The 20,583-nt window shown below is 36.4% G+C and overlaps 1 protein-coding gene across 1 annotated transcript in view; it reads right to left on the bottom strand.

Moving 5' to 3' along the window:
- Window positions 1-20,583, bottom strand: part of nlk2 (nemo-like kinase, type 2) — a 94,162-nt gene that overhangs the window by 21,634 nt on the left and 51,945 nt on the right. The window contains exons 4-6 of the mRNA XM_048161796.1: window positions 9,534-9,640; window positions 8,950-9,035; window positions 2,729-2,938 (exon numbers count right to left, since the gene is read on the bottom strand). Coding sequence (XP_048017753.1) covers window positions 2,729-2,938; window positions 8,950-9,035; window positions 9,534-9,640 — 403 coding nt within the window. The remainder of the gene's footprint in view (window positions 1-2,728; window positions 2,939-8,949; window positions 9,036-9,533; window positions 9,641-20,583) is intronic.

Here is a 20,583-nt window from a genome sequence, read left to right as displayed (position 1 = left end):
ATGTAAATAAATAACCAAAAGTAGAAAGTCCTGATTTAAAACATAAATAACTGAATATAATAAAATAAAAGGAAGAGGATAAAGAGTCTAGATTCATGTTCATGATCTGTACATAAACAAACTAGAGCAGAACCATGTTCAAGTAAATCTAATTCTTTACTGAAGAGAATTTAATGAGCGTTAAAGGGGATGTCGATGTGCTGTCGGTGCACATTCAGGGCTGTGGAGACGGCAACCACACACACACACTGACAGACAGAGGAACAGCCAGTCCCGGAGCCTTTGACACACTGCAGGGCCAACATAATTAGAACATATGATTTATAACTGTTTGTGTGAAATACATAAAAATAAAAAGTGTATCCAGTCATACTTCAAGACTTTGTTTCATGTTACTTCATCAAATGTCATGTTTATGAGATTCTGGAAAAATATAATAGTAGAGGCATGTACATGTGAAAGCTAGAGACATGCTGTCTGAGCCGTGATGGTGTTGCATCTGCCTGCTGCAAACACACAAGCCTTCAAGGACAGAGGGCTTCTGGGTCGCGGCCACACTGGGGCTTCAGTACAACAGAGCCTTGAGCTGCCTCCGCTCTCTCATTAGCACGGCTGTTCGTAAGGTCACACATTTAACATCAGTGTCCAGGATTTTCTGTTTTCACTAATAATGTTATAAAGCTGGGAATCAATAATAGCACTACAAATGTAACTTCTCTTGTATTTTTGAACATAAACCCATTTGATTCAATTCTTTTTTGGAATTTAAAAACTAAGAAAAAAATATTTTCCATACAAAAACAGTACCAAATTGAGCAAAGGCTCCTTAATTAATGGCAAGTGAATTGAGAATTAAACATAAATATTTAATACCATAATACCATTTGATCTCTGATAACAAAAATTACTAAACTGTAATATAGATAGACACATGCATTTTCTGTAAAGCTGCTTTGAAACTATATGTATTGTGAAAAGCACTATAATAAAATGTGAATTGAACTGAAGTGAATTAAAGGTGCCATCGAATTGAACATTGAATTTACCTCGGCATAGTTGAATAACAAGAGTTCAGTACATGGAAATGACATACAGTGAGTCTCAAACTCCATTGTTTCCTCCTTCTTATATAAATCTCATTTGTTTAGAAGACCTCCGGAAAACAGGCGAATCTCAACATAACACCGACTGTTACGTAACGGTCGGGCTCATTAATATGTACGCCCCCAATATTTGCATATGCCAGCTCATGTTCAAGGCATTAGACAAGGGCAGCCAGTATTAACTTCTGGATCTGTGCACAGCTGAATCATCAGACTAGGTAAGCAAGCAAGGACAATAGCAAAAAATGGCAGATGGAGCAATAATAACTGACATGATCCATGATATCATGATATTTTTAGTGATATTTGTAAATTGTCTTTCTAAATGTTTCGTTAGCATGTTGCTAATGTACTGTTAAATGTGGTTAAAGTTACCATTGTTTATTACTATATTCATGGAGACAAGAGCCGTCGTTATTTTCATTTTTAAACACTTGCAGTCTGTATAATGCATAAACACAACTTCATTCTTTATAAATCTCTCCAACAGTGTGTAATGTTAGCTTTAGCCACGGAGCACTAACAAACTCATTCAGAATCAAATGTAAACATCCAAATAAATACCATACTTACGCGATTAGACATGCTGCATGATGAACACTTTGTAAAGATCCATTTTGAGGGTTATATTAGCTGTGTGAACTTTGTTTATGCACTGTTTAAGGCAAGCGTGAGCTCCGTGGGCGGGAAGTGTGAGCATTTAAAGGGGCCGCAGCCTAAATCGGCTCATATTTAATTATGCCCCAAAATAGGCAGTTAAAAAAATTTATTAAAAAAAATCTATGGGGTATTTTGAGCTGAAACTTCACAGACACATGCAGGGGACACCTTAGACTCATATTACATCTTTTAAAAAGATGTTTAAGTAAATGTATAGGCAAAAATCATTATTACAGGTACAAATATTGGTACCACTTTACAATAAGGCCCCATTAGTAAATATTAGTTTAAAAATAGAACTAATCATTGTTAGTTCATGTTAGCCCATTAAATAATATTAACAGATACCATTTTTAATTTTTATAATGTATTAATAAATGTTAAAATGAACATGAACTAAGTATAATAAATGCATTAGAAATATTTTTCAATGTTAGCTCATGTTGACTAATATAGTTAACTTTAACTTTATTGTAAAGTGTTACCGAAATATTTCATGTCACCACATCGACTTCTGTAGAAAAAAATCCTATAAAGTACATTCTAAATAGTAACTTTTCCATTGGGGTAAAAGCTGTCAGAATGTACACGAGTTGTTACAGTCACTGATCTTTTTGTAAGTGAATTTCTTATGCATTTGCTTTGAATCACATTATGTCTGAAATAAAGGGTCAGACTTCAACTCTTGCAATTTATATGTTAAACTTATTGGAAACCTGTTGCCAAATGTTTTGTTTTACTCGCCACAGTCAATTTTGACAATTTAGGTGAGTGTTCATTCTGGACCCTGCTAAAGCAGCTGAACTCCTTTCTACTTAACACATCTGAGAGGCCAAATGATCCTCAATCATACTGCAATGAGAGCAGTTAGGAACATGTTCTGCTTGTATAAATCACATTGAGATATGCGAAAGGGCCAGTTCCTGCCTACAGATCGTGTGCTGAGCATGAGCGTAGGTGAATACCTGTTGGATGGGACTCTGGGCCTGGAAGAGGATGCGTCGGCCAAGCAGCTCGGCAAAGATGCAGCCCACAGACCAGATGTCGATTGCGTTGGAATAGTGCCTGCTCCCCATCAGGATCTCTGGCGCTCTGTAGTACTGCGTCACCACCTCCTGGGTCATGTGACGCGACTCGTCCAGCTCCTCCACTCTCGCCAGGCCAAAGTCACAAATCTGTGCACATATTACCATTTTTTGCAAACTTATTAGGTTGACGAGTGGAGTCTGAGGTGTGACACAGTAAACATGTTGAAAAATGCTCTTTTTTTCAATAAATCAAGCAATAAAAACAGAATTAGCTGGAGAGGCTCATTCACGTTTTAACCAAAGAGATAAACACTAAAAGCGTAATAAACACTAGACCCAATTTTCTATCATCTTGAGCTGCTTGAGTGCTCCTGGGAAATAAATAAATGAGAAAAATATCTCTGCCTCTTCTCTCCACCCTCTCTCTAATAGAAGGCACAAAAGAGCCTAACATGCATTACTAACAATTTACCCAAGCAGCTCCACCCAGATTATCTCAGCGGCCTAATTTTATGCGTTCCCACAAGACAAATTCAAATCCTGCAAGTAATGCTAAAACATGCACTTCATTGAAATGATTTCTTGTGTTTTCTTGTTCCATCCACAGTATGAATGACAAGCTGCCTGGCGTTGCTATGTGGTTGCTAGGGTGTTCTAAGTAGTTGCTAGGTCGTTAAGTCAAAAAAGCCCCCCAGATAGCATAGTGACATTGATACAATGTTGAGTTTTGATCCAAACCATCATTTTGGTTGAGATTGATGTATGTTTAATGTACAGTACAGGCCAAAAGTTTGGAACCACTAAGATTTTTAATGATTTTAAAAGAAGTTTCGTCTGCTCACCAAGGCTACATTTATTTAATTAAAAATACAGTAAAAAACAGTAATATTGTGAAATATTATTACAATTTAAATAACTGTTTTCTATTTGAATATATTTCACAAAGTAATTTATTCCTGTGATGGCAAAGCTGAATTTTCAGCATCATTACTCCAGTCTTCAGTGTCACATGATCCTTCAGAAATCATTCTAATATGCTGATCTGCTGCTCAAGAAACATTTAATGTGTACAATTGTACAAAATATTTGTGTACAATATTTTTTTCAGGATTATCTGATGAATAGAAAGTTCAAAAGAACAGTGTTTATCTGAAATCTAATCTTTTGTAACATTATAAATGTCTTTACTGCCACTTTTGATTGATTTAATGCATCCTTGCTGAATAAAAGTATTCATTTCTTTAATTTCTTTAAAAAAAAATAAAAATAAAAATTCTTACTGACCCCAAACTTTTGAACGGTAGTGTATAATGCTACAGAAGCTTTGTATTTCAGATAAATGCTGTTCTTTTGAACTTTCTATTCATCAAGGAATCCTGAAAAAAAAAAGTACACAACTGTTTTCAACATTGAAAATAATCATAAATGTTTATTGAGCAGCAAATCAACATATTAGAATGATTTCTGAAGGATCATGTGACACTGAAGACTGGAGTAATGATGCTGAAAATTCAGCTTTGCATCACAGGAATAAATTACTTTGTCAAATATATTTAAATAGTACACTGTTATTTTAAATTGCAATAATATTTCACAATATTACTGTTTTTTACTGTATTTTTAATTAAATAAATGTAGCCTTGGTGAGCAGACGAAACTTCTTTTAAAAACATTAAAAATCTTAGTGGTTCCAAACTTTTGGACTGTACTGTATGTTGGATCAACATTGAAATATTGATGAAAGTCGACAGCACACATGGGTGGAGACAGTGACATTGAACTAACAGTGATTTGTAGTTGATGAGCACAAGATCATGCAGGTTTGTATTTCTGCAGAACACTAGTGGGTGTTTCCCAATCAGTGGGGCGTTTTCAAACCATGATGGGCTTTTACCCGATTTGCTCTAATCCACTGGGGGCTCGGTTTGGAGTGGGCCTTCATCATTTTATCAAGTCTGTTGAAAAATGGTTGAAAAAACATCCATTGTAGTTTGAAATCGGCCACTGATTGGTAAATGCCCATTTTGGTTTTGCATGTGCACTTCTCAGTAGTCTAATCAATTCCTCCTTATTAGAGAGAAAGCACAGGTGCATCCTATACAGTAGTGTTGTTTGTTGAACCACCTGACTTCAAACAATGCTGCATCTATCTTATTATTTCTATATTCTTTTGTTTGTTTGTTTGTTTTTTGTGCTTGTTATTTGCATTTCATTTATTGTTACTGAATCTAATAAGATATATTTATTTTAAAAAGTTTGAATAAACCATCCATTTTCTAAATTCTTAAAAAGTGCTTGCTTTAGTAATATTTATTAGGATATATTATTAGTGCGAGTGACATGAACATGAGCAAGAGTATCATACTTTACACATAGCCCATGTATTGCATCTATTACTCAATGCAACTAATCTCCATTCTGTTTTGCCTGTTCCCACTGAAACACAATATAAAACAAACAAAACAAACAAAAAAACACTACACCTTGTGTTTGATAAAGTGACTGACATGGCTATTTTGTGATATTTAAACAGATATTTAAATATTTGTGATATTTAAACAGTCTACATAAGGTGAATCTGCAGCTTTAAATACATTTTCGTAAACAAAAACTAAGCTCTTTTATTATACAAGATAAACTTTTTCCTTGAATGCTATTTAGTTTCACAGAAAATGAACTGAGATTTATGTAATGGCCATTGTTCAGAGGTGTTTATTCTTCTTCATGAGGAGTTTAGCTTCAACACACCTCAACATTGTTTCAATGATTACATGCTATCTGGGCCATGTTTATGTTTCTATAGTCAGGTCTCCATCCACATATTTTGAATGAAATCGCATAAAGAATGCTAGATGGAAATTTCAAAACACATAAATTATGATGGAAACACATTTATCAAATAAATTCCTAGATGCACACTCAAAAGTTCATTATTATTTAACTATTATTTATATACTATTGTAGCATTTATTAATAGTTTGAATTAGTTTTAATTTTACTTTTTGTAAGCTTTTTTATGGCCTTTTTATGTTTTAATTAACTTTAATCTAGATTTACAGTACAGTCCAAAAGTTTGGAACCACTAAGATTTTTAATGTTTTTAAAAGAAGTTTCGTCTGCTCACCAAGGCTACATTTATTTAATTAAAAATACAGTAAAAAACAGTAATATTGTGAAATATTATTACAATTTAAAATAACTGTGTACTATTTAAATATATTTGACAAAGTAATTTATTCCAGTGATGTAAAGCTGAATTTTCAGCATCATTACTCCAGTCTTCAGTGTCACATGATCCTTCAGAAATCATTCTAATATGCTGATTTGCTGCTCAATAAACATTTATGATTATTTTCAATGTTGAAAACAGTTGTGTACTTTTTTTTTTCAGGATTCCTTGATGAATAGAAAGTTCAAAAGAACAGCATTTATCTGAAATACAAAGCTTCTGTAGCATTATACACTACCGTTCAAAAGTTTGGGGTCAGTAAGAATTTTTATGTTTATTTTTTTGAAAAGAAATTAAAGAAATGAATACTTTTATTCAGCAAGGATGCATTAAATCAATCAAAAGTGGCAGTAAAGACATTTATAATGTTACAAAAGATTAGATTTCAGATAAACACTGTTCTTTTGAACTTTCTATTCATCAAATAATCCTGAAAAAAAATATTGTACACAAATATTTTGTACAATTGTACAAATGTTTCTTGAGCAGCAGATCAGCATATTAGAATGATTTCTGAAGGATCATGTGACACTGAAGACTGGAGTAACGATGCTGAAAATTCAGCTTTGCCATCACAGGAATAAATTACTTTTTGAAATATATTCAAATAGAAAACAGTTATTTTAAATTGTAATAATATTTCACAATATGACTGTTTTTTACTGTATTTTTAATTAAATAAATGTAGCCTTGGTGAGCAGACGAAACTTCTTTTAAAAACATTAAAAATCTTAGTGGTTCCAAACTTTTGGACTGTACTGTATATCAGTTTTAGCTTTATTAATTCTGGTACTTCAGCTTATATTATTTCAGTTCATTGCCAAGGTAACATTTCTAATTTGCGTTTAAGTTTTTCCATCCAATATTGATATTTATTAACGGAAATTATTTGAATAGTTTTAGTAAACAATAACAACACTGAAAAGTCATGTGACTGAATAATTTACTTAGATGATTGGCTCCCAGAAGTAACAACTTTAGTTGCTTGAACACATTGATATTTAGATGTTTTGCATAATTTAAAATGTGTAAGTTAGATGGAATACAGATAATGATAAAGCCATTACACTTTTTCTCTCTTAATTATCCACAAGGTACATATTGATGTTTACTGCTTAGGGTTAGGAGTGTGTTTATTTAGCTGCATATTAAAAAGAGTCTCACAGAGCACACGCTAATAATAGAAAACATGGTATAAAAATGAATTAAATTTGAATGAATCAAATTCAAAGCGGTGTTGACCGTAAATCAGACTCGAGCGTGTTTGATTGCCAGACATGACCAAGAGAAAAGGTTTAATACATCAGAACTAAATGAGAGAAACATTCTTTGGAAATGAGGATTAAGGACTAAATGAAGCAGCGCATGCTAAATGATTCCCTTTCTGTGGTCCAATAGCATAATCTATTCCCGCTCTCCCCTCAAGCATATTTCTCATGCTGCTGGGTAAAGTCAGCACTCACATACATTGAGAATTTCTCTCTTTCCTTATCTCTCTCTCTTCCTATATCTCCCATATCACCCTTGCTTTCTCTTTTGCAGCTGAGCTCTTGCTATGGGATCCAAAATGAAGATTTATGTCAGGAACTGAGCAGATGAATCAATCCCAAGGGGGCCTTGACCCCCTGGAGCCAGAGATTGTGTGTTAGTGTGTGTATGCTGGTGCTGTAGACCTGGCCTGGCCAGATAGATATGAAGCGTCCTCGGAAGAAAGGAATTATAAAGACGGAATTCAAGGCCATAGGCTAGAGTGTATAATGCTAAAATAGCAGGAGAGCACAGAGACAAAAGAAGCCAGTACAATAGAGCTTAAACAGTCAAAATCTCACATTTTTATCCAACAAAAAGTATATTAAAAGCACAGCTAAATGTGACATTTATAATAATGGTTTTTGTAAAGATTGTTTTAAGTTCACTTAAACTAAAAGTATAAGTTTTTAAGCCTAATATATTTTTTTTTAATTTATGGCTTTCAATTATACTGTTTATGTTGAAAGGCTATAATTACTCATTTCTTTCTCAGAAATTGCGAAAATAATCCTTTTAATAGAGACATTAGTAGCAGTATTGGTAGATACTGGACTTCATTCATAGTATCTTCATGTTGTTTCAAAATTAATTTGGAGATTCAGTGTGAATATATATATGTGTGATATTGTGGTTAATTACAGAAAAAATCATTACTAAACTATTAAAATCATTACTGAACTAGACAGCACTAATATAAACAATTATCTTAAAGGGATAGTTCGCCCAAAAATGAAAATTATCCCATGATTTACTCACCCTCAAGCCATCCTATGTATATATGACTATCTTCTTTCAGACAAACATAATCAGAGATATATTTAAAAATATTCTGGCTCTTTCAAGCTTTATAATGGTAGTGAATGGGGGGCGTGATTTTGAAGCCCAAAAGAATGCATCCCTCCATCATAAAAATAATCCATACGGCTCCAGGGGGTTAATAAAGGCCTTCTGAAGCAAAGTAATGGGTTTTTCTAAGAAAAATATCCATATTTAAAACTTTATTAACTATAATAAATAGCTTCCGGCAAACCCGTACGCATTGATTTGGGGTGGAAGAGTGACCTCTGACCCGATGCATGACGCAATGACAAACACAGAACCGCAGAGGATAGAATTAGAAGTCTAAAACAAGAAATTTTAATGTTAGAGGATGCCCAGCCATATCTGTTTAAACTGCAAGAGGTGTCAAAACTTACAATACTCCGACATCCTACGTCATACATCGCGAGTGAGGGCGAGTAAATTTTTGGGTGAACTATCCCTTTAAGAGTGCAACTTCTTTTCAGGGTCAATGTAAGTAATGTCAGAAATTAATTCTGACAATCCAAGCTGAACTAACAGAAAAGACTAAATTTAAACAACATCAAGACATCAACATTTTGACTAGTATTTCACTAACCTTAAGCACACAATTGCTGTTGACCAGCAGGTTACCAGGTTTAATGTCTCTATGCAAAATGCCAGCTGAGTGTAGATACTTCAGTCCTGTGGACACAACATATTCATCAGTCATTAAAGACATTTTGTGGACACAAACTGTATTGATATGAAGCAGACTGCGCTGTTATGCTGTGCAGGTTTCTTGTTTGGTTTGAAATCTAATCCAGTTGACATATAAACAGATTTGTGCCCTATGGCGGCATCTTCACTCTAGAATGTAATAGAGCTTTGTGTCACTTCAAAACATTGAAGTTATACGTGTTTCATGTGATTCATTAGGTTAAACGGTCCCTTTAAAACATGTCAGTTGTCCTACAGTAAACAAAATATCAAAACGGTGGCTGGTTCTTTAAACTTGTTCTCCCATTGGTATTCTTACACTCTTCCTCCCCATTGTCAATATGATAGTAAGGAACATGAAGTAGAGAAGCATGTGTGTGATTGCCTGTGTGTTTCTCTACCCATGAGATCTTGGTGAAGAAAGACTCAGGGTGGAGAATGTGAAGGTGAAGTTTGAAAGGGTTTAGTGTGTGTGTATCTCACCTCTGAGGATCTGGTAGAGAAAGACTTTGACGTGGTCAGAGCTCAGGGGCTGTGGAGACACGATGATCTTATGGAGGTCACTCTGCATCAACTCCGTCACCACATAACTGCGGTTATGTCAAGGGAAACAACCATGCCAAAAATAACAGCAGGAAGTTCACACATACAGTACAGCAGCGCTCCGAATGATGAGCAGTATTAGTGCTCATCTAAAAACAGAGCCAATGGATAAGGAGGTCATGGGGAAGTGGAGAGGGTGAACGTGAAGAGGACTAGCATTTGTTTAAAGCGCCACTCCTAAACTGGAGCATAAAGTCAAGAGTATTAGTCGCACATTGCTACTTCCTTTAATCACAGATTTTACAAATGCAAAATATGATGATGAGCCACACATAATACTCCCATGTCATTTTTTTCTTCAGTAGAGCTTAGTAGACTTTAGTTACAGCTTTGTGGAGCAACCAGCAATGAAAAATAGCTGTTTTCAAGAAAGTAACAAGCCACTGTTTTCTGTGTTAAACTTGTTAGTTTACAGTTTAACATTACAAAATGCCGGACCCCGGAATTACCTTTTCGGTCTCAGATTGAATCAATTTAGTGAATCTTTTTTTTTTTTTTTGGATGGTTTGTGTCATCAATTAATATTCTCTCCAGAAACCATTAAATAAAACTACATATGTGTCAATATATATGAAAATTACTTTTAATATTTAAAAAAAATTACATTTCATTGTCATTCATTGTTAGTTCATGATAGTTCACAGTGCATTAACTAATGTTAACAAATGAAACCTTATTGTTTCTGCTTAATAAGATTAAGAGAAAACTATTATTTATTTTCATGGTAACACTTTACAATAAGTACATCCATAATCGCACTCTCTCAATATTCAAAGTGCAAATAAGACCAAATTTTAATTTGATACAGAGCCAAGAGATGGTTACAACAACACTTCCCAGCCTAAAATCGCTTACACATTGGGAGAAATTTGCATGCATCAGGGAGCCGCTTTCAAAATGCGGGGTATTGAAATCGCGTTTGAATGCGTGCTCGCATTTACTTTCACTTTCACGATTGCGCGTAACTCTGTAAATATGGAGCAGCAGTGACCGTTATCCAACTGAATTAAATGTTTTTTATTTAAATACAAAGCAAAAGGACAGGAGAGGCGTAATGTGAAGGTAGCGGTGGCATATTCTTTCCTAATCATCCTAAACACTCTGTCATGGCAATATCACAAGACTACTTTTCGTCACATTTTAGTCTCGCGAGATCTCGTCACACCCCTAATATATATACACACAGTCAAACCAAAATTTATTCAGACACCTTGAATATTTCATTAAAAAAATGGTAATAAAATATGACAAGATCTCAGAGTTAAACTGTGTCAGAAAAAAATAATCTTAATTATGTCAGATAACACTTAAGCAAAACATGGTCAGGTCAAAGTGTTTGAATAATTTTTGGTTCCAAACTTTTATCAATTTTACTGGTAGTCCACTGTATGAAGAATTTTTGGGTAAAATATGTCACAGTTTACAGTTTGCTATCCTCACTTACATAAATGAACTATAGTATCCTGCACCCACTAGTAAAAATATATAAAAAATATAAAAAATGTCTGAATAATTTTTGGTTTTACTATATATATATATATATATATATATATATATATATATATATATATATATATACACACATACCCATACAGATGAATTTTAATTTAATATATTATATTATATAATAGTATAATAATTATATTTTAAGTATTTTAAGAATTTTTTAAATGTTTTTTTTTTTTTTTTTTTTTAGAATAATTTTATAATAGTAATAGAAGTGAAAAAATTCTCCAACACATTTTAGTCACTTTAAATTTACAATGAGCAATGCTTTTGGCAATAATATTTAACATAGTATCATTAATTGCTATTGTACAGCTGCAAAAAAGAAAGTACATTCTGCTTTGGACAGACAGCAGGTCCTAACACCTGTTCTGCCAAACACATGGCACTCTGGGAGGCTTTGCAGAAACATCAAGGTGTGATGATGTGGCCATTACACAGTGATGAATGAAGATGTTGAGACATGCACAGAAAGTGTTACAACAGTCAATGAGTGAGCTGAATCCAAGAGCGTACGTAATCCAATCAACACAACTACTATTACTATAATTCACTTCATTAATTTGTGACCGTCAGAGCTCAAAGAAATGCAGCATTTCCACGTCTAAGGGCAGAACCACATATTAGGCCTCTATTACAATTCCCAGATATAAAGCACACAAAGATGAGCTGCTCTTTGCCGTACGGTCCAGCTAATAAACACAAACCAGAGAACTGACACATCCAAGTATCTAGGTCTGACCTTTATGTCGAGAGCAATATTATATTGAATTATCTTCACCTGGAGACACACATTATGACTCATTCATGTGTTAAAGAATGAACAAGGAGCAATTATCTGCTTCAGCACTACTAGTCTCTCAAAACAAACACCAACTTCAGCAATCAACACATATGAGCGCAGACTCAACACGTCGGCTGTCAGTAAATACGAGCGATGGAGAAAGCGTAGGAGGACTTCCTGGCAAAGACAAACCGCCTGTGATCTTTCTTTTTATAAACACATAAAGATGAGCCGCTCTCTGCCACTCGGTCCAGTCGAGCATTCGCACTCGCTGGCAGGGAGTCATGCACATGAAGCTACACAAGGTTTGACAGATGCATATCTGTGGTTCAAAAAAGCCCATCCAGTCATCTCTGCTGTGGCCGAGTCAGCAGAGGCAACCCTCCTGTGTGTGTGTGTGTGTGTGTGTGTGTGTGTGTGTGTGTGATAACTACAGCTGAGTATGCAGGACTGCTTGATTGACTGTCTGCTGGGACAAGCTCATCTTCTACCCACCCCTCGGTTTTCCCTTAAGTTTCTCAGCTACAAGAGTGTCACAAGTATTTTCATGCCATCTTTCACAGTGTCACTGCAAATTGACACGGCTTCTCTTCGCAGCCTTTGGATGCAAATCTCTTCCTCTTTTTTGTGTTTCTTAGGCAGTTTTTTTTTTAAATAGCTCTCTCTTCGTATTTATGCCCAGTTTCACAGACAAGGCTTAAGCTAGTCCTAGACTAAAATGCATGTTTGAGCTATTTTAACTGAAAGCAACTTGCTCTGACATATCTTAAAATATGTCAGTGCCATTTTTTGTCTCCAGATGCACACCAGTAATGTTAAATAAAAGGTATGTTTATAAAACATAAAATGTGTCTACTTAATTGTCCTAATTTAACTAAGTCCTGGCTTAGTCTTAGCCCTGTCTGTGAAACCAGGCCTTGGTGTTTTTAGCAACTCATCATGCAATTATTCCAGATACAAGATACCACATAACTAATCAAAACTAACAATTTAAGAGTTAAAACTAACAAACACTAAACTAAAAAAAAGGTTAATTGAAAATTAAAAATAAATAAATAACAAAAACAAAAATTGCAATAAATGTGTGGTCACACTGCAACCAAAATCTAGTAATTTCAAAAGGAATCCACGCAATCAGGAATTCTGCTTGAGGGCGAAAGATTTCTATATGCAGATTTCGCAACGGGTTCAAGTTGGTGCCTCAAATTTGCCATGTTGGCCAACATAAAGTTGCTTGATTTGAAAGTGACTTGTGCTTCATACATCACTACACTATTAACACTAGACAACGGAACTTCTTTGCTCATGAAATTTTGCAACGCGATCACCCAGAACACCCTACAATCCACAGAATACTTAAGCAACCATAGCAAGTCCCTGAAAACCACCCTGAACACATAACAGTTATGTCCGTCCCTACAAATTATGGACTATAAACAGCCAATTTTCTCCCCTTTTCCTTTCTGAAATTTTCACATCCACTTTGAAACAAAAGCTATATTTGTTTCTCAGCTCTTTGTGGGGTAATAAAACATTACTACACTGCAAAAGTGCAATAGAGCTTTGCAGTTAATGCTACACAAACTGGATTTCTGAGGAATTTAGTAACTTATTTAGTAACTCACTAAACCCAGTGTAACTTATCAACCACAACATTCACTAGAAGTTAACAAGTCAGAAATATCATGCTAAAATGATTTACTTTTTTACTCTAGGACGACAGGGTAAATAGCTTTCAATGTTGAAGGGACAATTCATCTGAAAATGAAATTCACTTAACCTCAACTCAACCTGACATTTACTCAACCTCATATTGATTGAGGTATTTATTTATTTAAAGAATATCCTGGCTTTTCAATATTATGAAAATAGTGAATAAGGACTTGGGCTTTTTAAGCTTAAACAACAAAAAAAAAAAACCTCCATAAAAGTATCAAGTGGTTCATTCAAAGGAACACACATAAAACTGTTATGCTGGATTCAGACTACACAATATTTTGTCTGTAACGATAGTCACTGTTATGCAATTTTGACTCATAAATTCTTGTGTTGTGGACAAGAAACATGTCAGGGGCCGTTCACACAGAACGCGTTTTTCTATTCCAATGCGTTACTTTCCCATTGTTTTTCTATGTAAACACACGCTTGACGGACGTGCACGACTGTTACGTTCGTGTCTCGCGTCTTTTGCAGCGCCTCACACATGAGCGCCGCGTTTTTAAGATGCCGTGTCAAGTTAAAAGAATTTCAACTTTTACATGCAGCGCCGCTCATCAATGTCAGTTCCAAAACAGTGGACCAATCAGAAGAACTTGGAGGCGGGGCAAGCGTTGCGAGTTGGCATGACAACTGTTTTATATAATGGCAACATGGCGGAGGAGGCGGTCATTATTATCTTATTTTCTTTTTTTCCATGTCAAAAGTTGTATCTTTAAATTCTGCAGTTTGCCTATTTCTATTATTTCCGTTATTGTCGTTATTGCATCACGTCTCAAAGGCGCGTTTCGAGACGCTCGCGTTCTATGCTGCGCTTTTTTTAAAACCACTCCTGAGTGCTTGCGTTTTTAGACGCAAAGACGCGTTCTGTGTGAACGGCCCCTCAGACTACACGTTGCTTCCTCCTGACCAGTCATCGCTAGCCATCTTTAACGACGTGTGATGTCATTGAGAAGGCGGAACTAGCGACTGACTTCACATGAGCGTAAACAAACAATGGTCGTACAAGCCTAAAGGCCCGTTCACACCAAGAACGATAACTATAAAGATAACGATAAAGATATAGTTCTAAAAATCATTCGATATATAAAAGAATAGCATTGTCCACACCACAGCTACAACGATAACGATGTAGAGAAACGATAACGTTGGGATCACTTTCAGAACATTTTTTTCCAGCTGTTGAATGATAAAAAAATTACAGCCAATCAGAATCCATTCGAATTTAAGGGCTTGAGCATTTAAAATAGCAGGCGACAAGTTTTATCGGTGAGGTCCAAGAAAAAGCCACCACTGTTTCAAACGAAATTGAAGAACGAACTGATGTGACGTCATTTCGAACAAAATCAGGCCAAAACGAAGTTTGTTTTGTGTTCTTTTTGGAAGTTCGAAACGGCTTGCCAAAGCGAACTTTCAGGAAAAGTTCGCTCCAGCTGCAAAACACCTTCGTACTACCATTGGTCAGTGACGATAACGTAACAGGAGGTGTGCGCTGAGGCTCCGCCTTCACTCGCATGGGACGCGTCTTTGACTCATTTTGTGTGTTTGAGTTTGTTGAGGTAAGATCTCTGCAGGTGAAAACATGAACACAAAGCCGCTTTATAGTACAAAACAAAATTGTGCTTGTAAAAAAAAAAAAAAAATGAGGCACTAACACTGTTTTTCATGTTTGATACTGTAAAGCTGCTTGATTTTAAGCAATCTTTTGAAAGTGATATGAAGATGTGTTACTTTGCAGAGCTCATGCTAACGTACCCATGTTGTTATGATTAGATGCTTTTCTGATGCTTTCTGTAATAAATGCTTGCTGTTTTCTCATTTTTGTTGTGTTTATTTTGTTACTGAGAAGAAAGTGCATGGCAAATATTTACATATTCATCTAACCGTCGCTCTTTTAGCAGTGTGGGCGGCGTCAGATGTTCGTTTACAGTATATCGCTGGTCACGCATTTCGAACTTCGTTTTACCCCTAAACGAAGAACAAAAAAGAACTTAGTTTGAAGTATACCGGGGCCTCAAGTCAAACCCCCTTTTCAAGGATCCTTTAAAGAAAATAGATATATGGAAAACAATCAGTCATGCCCTTAGAATAATTGGTGAGAAGTATTAACAATGAGATCATTATGCAAAGCTAGCAAACAGTGTAACATAAAATTACCTCAGGTATCCAGCGCTAGTTTTGACTACATTGTTTAAAGTGAAAAAGAATAGGCGTTGTTTTTATTCCACTATATTGACTTTGTCAGCTAAATTCTCTGTTAGGTTAGATCGATTACACTAGCTATTCACTCAAAACATAGCATGCTGAGGACATCTGCTGGTTAAAAATAGCAAAAACATGTTGTACACAGCAGTGCGTGAGCTTAGAATAAACAGACCGCTATCATTCATTGGTGTGCGCTCATAAATATAGTTATCTTTCTTGGTGTGAACGGGCCTTAATGCTAATTCCAGTACTCACCGGGTTGCTGATGTGCCTCCGCTATTGTTCGCCAGCATTTATCTTTTCTCACTCTGTCGTGATAGTTCTTCGAGGAAACATCATAAAGGCAGGAGTATTGTTGCCATAGCTCAACAAACCTTTCCTCCACTGCATAATTCCACCTAGCAGCACCAATACAATCGTCTCTCTTTTGTTTCACCATGTTAAAAACTGTGTACGGAAAATAGCTTCTGTGCTCCTATTGGTCAATGTCACAGATGTGACGAAACCCATCATAGAGGACTGAAAAAACATGAAACATTGTAGTCTTTCTGTCGCGACATCATGAAGCGTCGTAGACACGGCGTCAGTTGTCATCCACTATGAAACACTATACAAGATGAAACGATCGATTCTTGTGTCCCGACGGCCATTGTCATTTATATATCATCACGACACCCGACATCAAACAGATCAAGCCAAAATCGGGCTGATATCGTGTAGACTGAACCCAGCGTAAGTCATACAGGTTTAGAGTGACATAAGTATGAGTAAATGAATGCCGAATTTGGGTGAACAATCCCTGTAAAATCACACCCGTGAGACTTTTTAACCAGGCAGGGTGTTCCAAAAGCAGTTCTGTGGAGAGCTCCAGGCAGACCTCCACACGATATTTCGATAATCGCCTGAGAACAGAGGGCTTTTGTCACGTGCCTAATTAGCCTCATGCAAATGACGGTTATGCTTGATTGCTTCACTGAAATGCAAATTATACATCCTCTGAGCTCGGTTCGCCACAGAGCGTTAGCGCTGACGAAAAAAACACACACATACTGAAGAGCTGAATGGGGACTACAGGGAGTGAAGTCTGTGGCACTCCGTCGGTTCTCTGTGGCCCGTGACTTTTTCTCTCTCTCCTGTGACTCTTTCTCTCTCTCTCTACCCACTAAATTTGCATTGAACCAGTGCTGCTGGCTCACTATGCCAGCTAGCACAGCTTGACTGTGGGTAGAGGTGGAGAGGCACCTGTGGTCTGGAGCTCCCCTCCAGAATGACTAACTGACAGTTGAGAGTTACAGAAGGAAGTGGAGTGATTCTACTAAACGGTTCCCATAGTGACGAGCAGCAGAAAACAAGAGTACACCTGCATGTATAGAGTAACATATAGGCACCTTGCCATCTCAAGACACTGAAATCAGAATTAATGGATGAAGAAATTTACTTTAATATTCACGATGCTACAGTATGTGCTTTCAGAAATAATCTTGGTAACATACGCATTCTTTTACAGAGCACTCGCGCCAAACGCACATGCCTTTAGACTAAACGCGTAATACGCATGTGCATGCCGTCACTGTTTTCACAGATTCGCGTTTTTGTAGTTTACACGGAGATAACAGTATCATTTTCAAAAACTTGCACTTTGAAACCCGTTTTCAAAAGTTTGCGTTTTCAGGCCCCATGAAAACGCTGTTGTTGTGTAAATGAACGGCCAAAACACATAAAAAGTTTTCCGTTTTTAGTTATCGGGTAATAGAGCTGCACGATTAATCGTAAAAAGATCTCGATTCAAACACCCAAATGATCTTATTTTATTAATGACTACAGTTCGCCCGTGTCTATTAAACCTTTGACAAAATCATACCGGAGCATTCAAATCTTTGTTAGTGTTTCCGCGCTGAGCCAGAGAGAGCAGTTTTGAACCACACAGTAGTTATTTCTGTGTTACAAATATTCAAATTATCACAGAAGTACTGAGAAAAAAGTTTAAAGTTAGGATATAAACACTGATGTCTATAATGGCGATCAAAATAGAGCAAAATAGAGCAGAAACTAACCTGCACGGTTGCCAGGTTGCAGGGTCGCCCAATTGCTACTCCAAACTAACTCAAAACTAGCCCAATCGCATTTTAGGGGAATCCACGGTAAAAAAAAAACGCATTCCGGGGGGTAAAATATGCGTTTTTGTCTAGGTTCCCCTGGTAAAATTCGCATTCCAGGGGCTAAATTTCATGCTATTTGGGGTCACTTCAACCCATGGACATGAAAAAACAACCTGCGGCAACAGTGTAAAAGTGGCCCAATTCCGCGGGAAAACCGCAGACTTAGAAACACTGCTAACTTGGCGCTTCAAATAATGGTTGTATAAATTACATCTTACGCCACTAGTTGGCGACAAGTGACTGTTAAAAAATGTATTTGTCATTGAATCTTTCATTCAAAAGATTTGTTCAAAAACACTGATTCATCCAGTAATGAAACAAGTATTTATTAATGATCCATTGAATTCATTAAAAAACATTTTTTTTAAATAATTCATTTAAATTAATTAAACATTTTTCCAGCAATTAGCGTCCAGCAATTATTATCCAGCAAAATATTGTCAGAACCTCTAATAAATTACATGTGTTTTTGTTTAGTAGTATATTCAGAGATGTGGGAAAATTGTGATTCTCATTTTATCCAGAATCGTGCAGCTCTATCATGCAAACAGCAGCTCAATGAGCAGCTGTGTGCACAAGGTTAAGTCATTTGCATAAAACACGCCCAAACAATCTTCATATAAGGGCTTTCATCAGAAAGAAGAAAGTCATATACACTTAGGATGGCTTGAGGGTGAGTAAAGCTTGGGGTAATTTTCATTTGAAAGTGAACTAATCCTTTAATATATTTTTTTAACACATTAAATATGGCAGGTTTCTTCACATATCCTATCATAAAACCATTTACTCTAAGACATCTTAAAGGTACAGTAAAGCAAACAGCTAGTTCTGCAGGTCAGTGAACTTTAAAGAAAACAAGATAAAAGTGCACATTATGCCTCTTAAATGAGCAACTATTCAAATGTTACTCTAATTTTACAGTCCACAGAAACAACAATCCTGTCATTATTAATGCTTTAAGACATGGTATATGACTATTCTCTCTCTCACACACACACAAGACCACCCACAGACATACTTCACATGCACACACACAAATGCAGCTCACACTTATCCTACACACTCATAGCTTTGTGAATTCGTACAAAACACACACAAAAAGGGGGGCTTGGCCATGTGTGAGACTGAACACGGCTTTCACAAAGTCCTCTCACATAATAGCAAGGTGTAATCGTTGCCAGATGCAGATGGAAGGAGGCGTATTTCACAGCTTTGCTGGGTGTTAATTGACCTGCTCGGAGACCTGGAGGGGGGGAATCTGCTAATTCTGCTGCTACAGTCTTTTCGGTAATTAAACCCAGCGCACCTTGCTTCTGTCAGCCCATTGGCCATTGTAGCCTTTTATCTTCCACATCCTGAACTTCCTGCCTCAGCAACAGCCACAGAGAAACGGGACTGGTTCTGCAGGTGAAGTCACATTTTAAAGCTTCTAAAGAGTCATCGCAGAACAGCATAACAAAACATAGAGGACTATAAAGACTTCAAAAGAGAAGGAATACCTGTATAGTAACAAAGCAGACGCATGCGAAATGCATTTTAAAAGGTGCACCACAAGCAGCCTTGTGAGTTCAGTCACCGGCAATAAAAATAAATCATCGACGTCTTTGTCCTTAAAGCACACATGACTCATTCTGTAATCATGAAAGCAATCTGTATTTTCAGAGACTTCTCACACCTTCAGCACATGCGCACAGAAAAAACACCCGCCGCATGATGCCCAGGCAAACACTTTCAGATCATACCACACGAATGCTCACTGGCTTATCTTAATCGGCTTCAGATGCAAAATAACGGTGAACTTCTGCAATATTATAACATACCGGTCTCACCTGCACCAAAAATACCAAACTCAGCATCACCTTAACTAACCGCTGTTGCATAAGCGAAGACGGCATGGCGACAAACAATTTGAAACAGCCTTGTGCGGCATTGACACTGGTTAAACAGCACTCTTTTAGACATACCACAGAGAAATCCACATCCTCTTAAACTAGCAACCTTGTGACAACTGTATCAAAGACGTGGAAGATGAAACGAGAAAGTCGCAGATGCATTAAAAACAAGCTTGACTTGTGTTCAGCACACAACTCGGAAGGTTGCTTCTCCTGACATTCTCAGTTTATTCAATAATAGATGCATGATAGGGCAGCGAGTAGCTTGGCAGGTACTGACAGAAGCCTGGCGTAACTGTTCTTGCTATAAATAGCTTGCTAAGACAGCAGCGGGGTCCACTCGCCCTCAGTGTGAAAGAGGTTGTGGTGAACACTGCTTGAAGTCTGGGTGTTTTACTGATCATAGCATCAAACTGATCAAACTACCTGCCGAGACAACACTACCACTGGCTCCACCACAAGAAATGATACATTTTATGTTTAGCAACATATTTTATGTGTGTGAAAAATACACATTTTTATTTTTCTTTAAAAACAACTAATTGAATACAAACAATTTATTAGGTTTTACACACCTATAATATTAATGCAAATGAAAATAAATAAAAATAAATGCCATGTCATTTTATTCTGAAAGGAAACAATTTTCAGTCATTTTAAAATACCAT

This window comes from Megalobrama amblycephala, linkage group LG16, assembly GCF_018812025.1.
Source record: "Megalobrama amblycephala isolate DHTTF-2021 linkage group LG16, ASM1881202v1, whole genome shotgun sequence".
Classification (NCBI taxonomy): Eukaryota; Metazoa; Chordata; class Actinopteri; order Cypriniformes; family Xenocyprididae; genus Megalobrama; species Megalobrama amblycephala.
The sequence above is the reverse complement of the archived record's forward strand: the minus strand, read 5'-3'. Positions and strand labels throughout refer to the sequence as shown.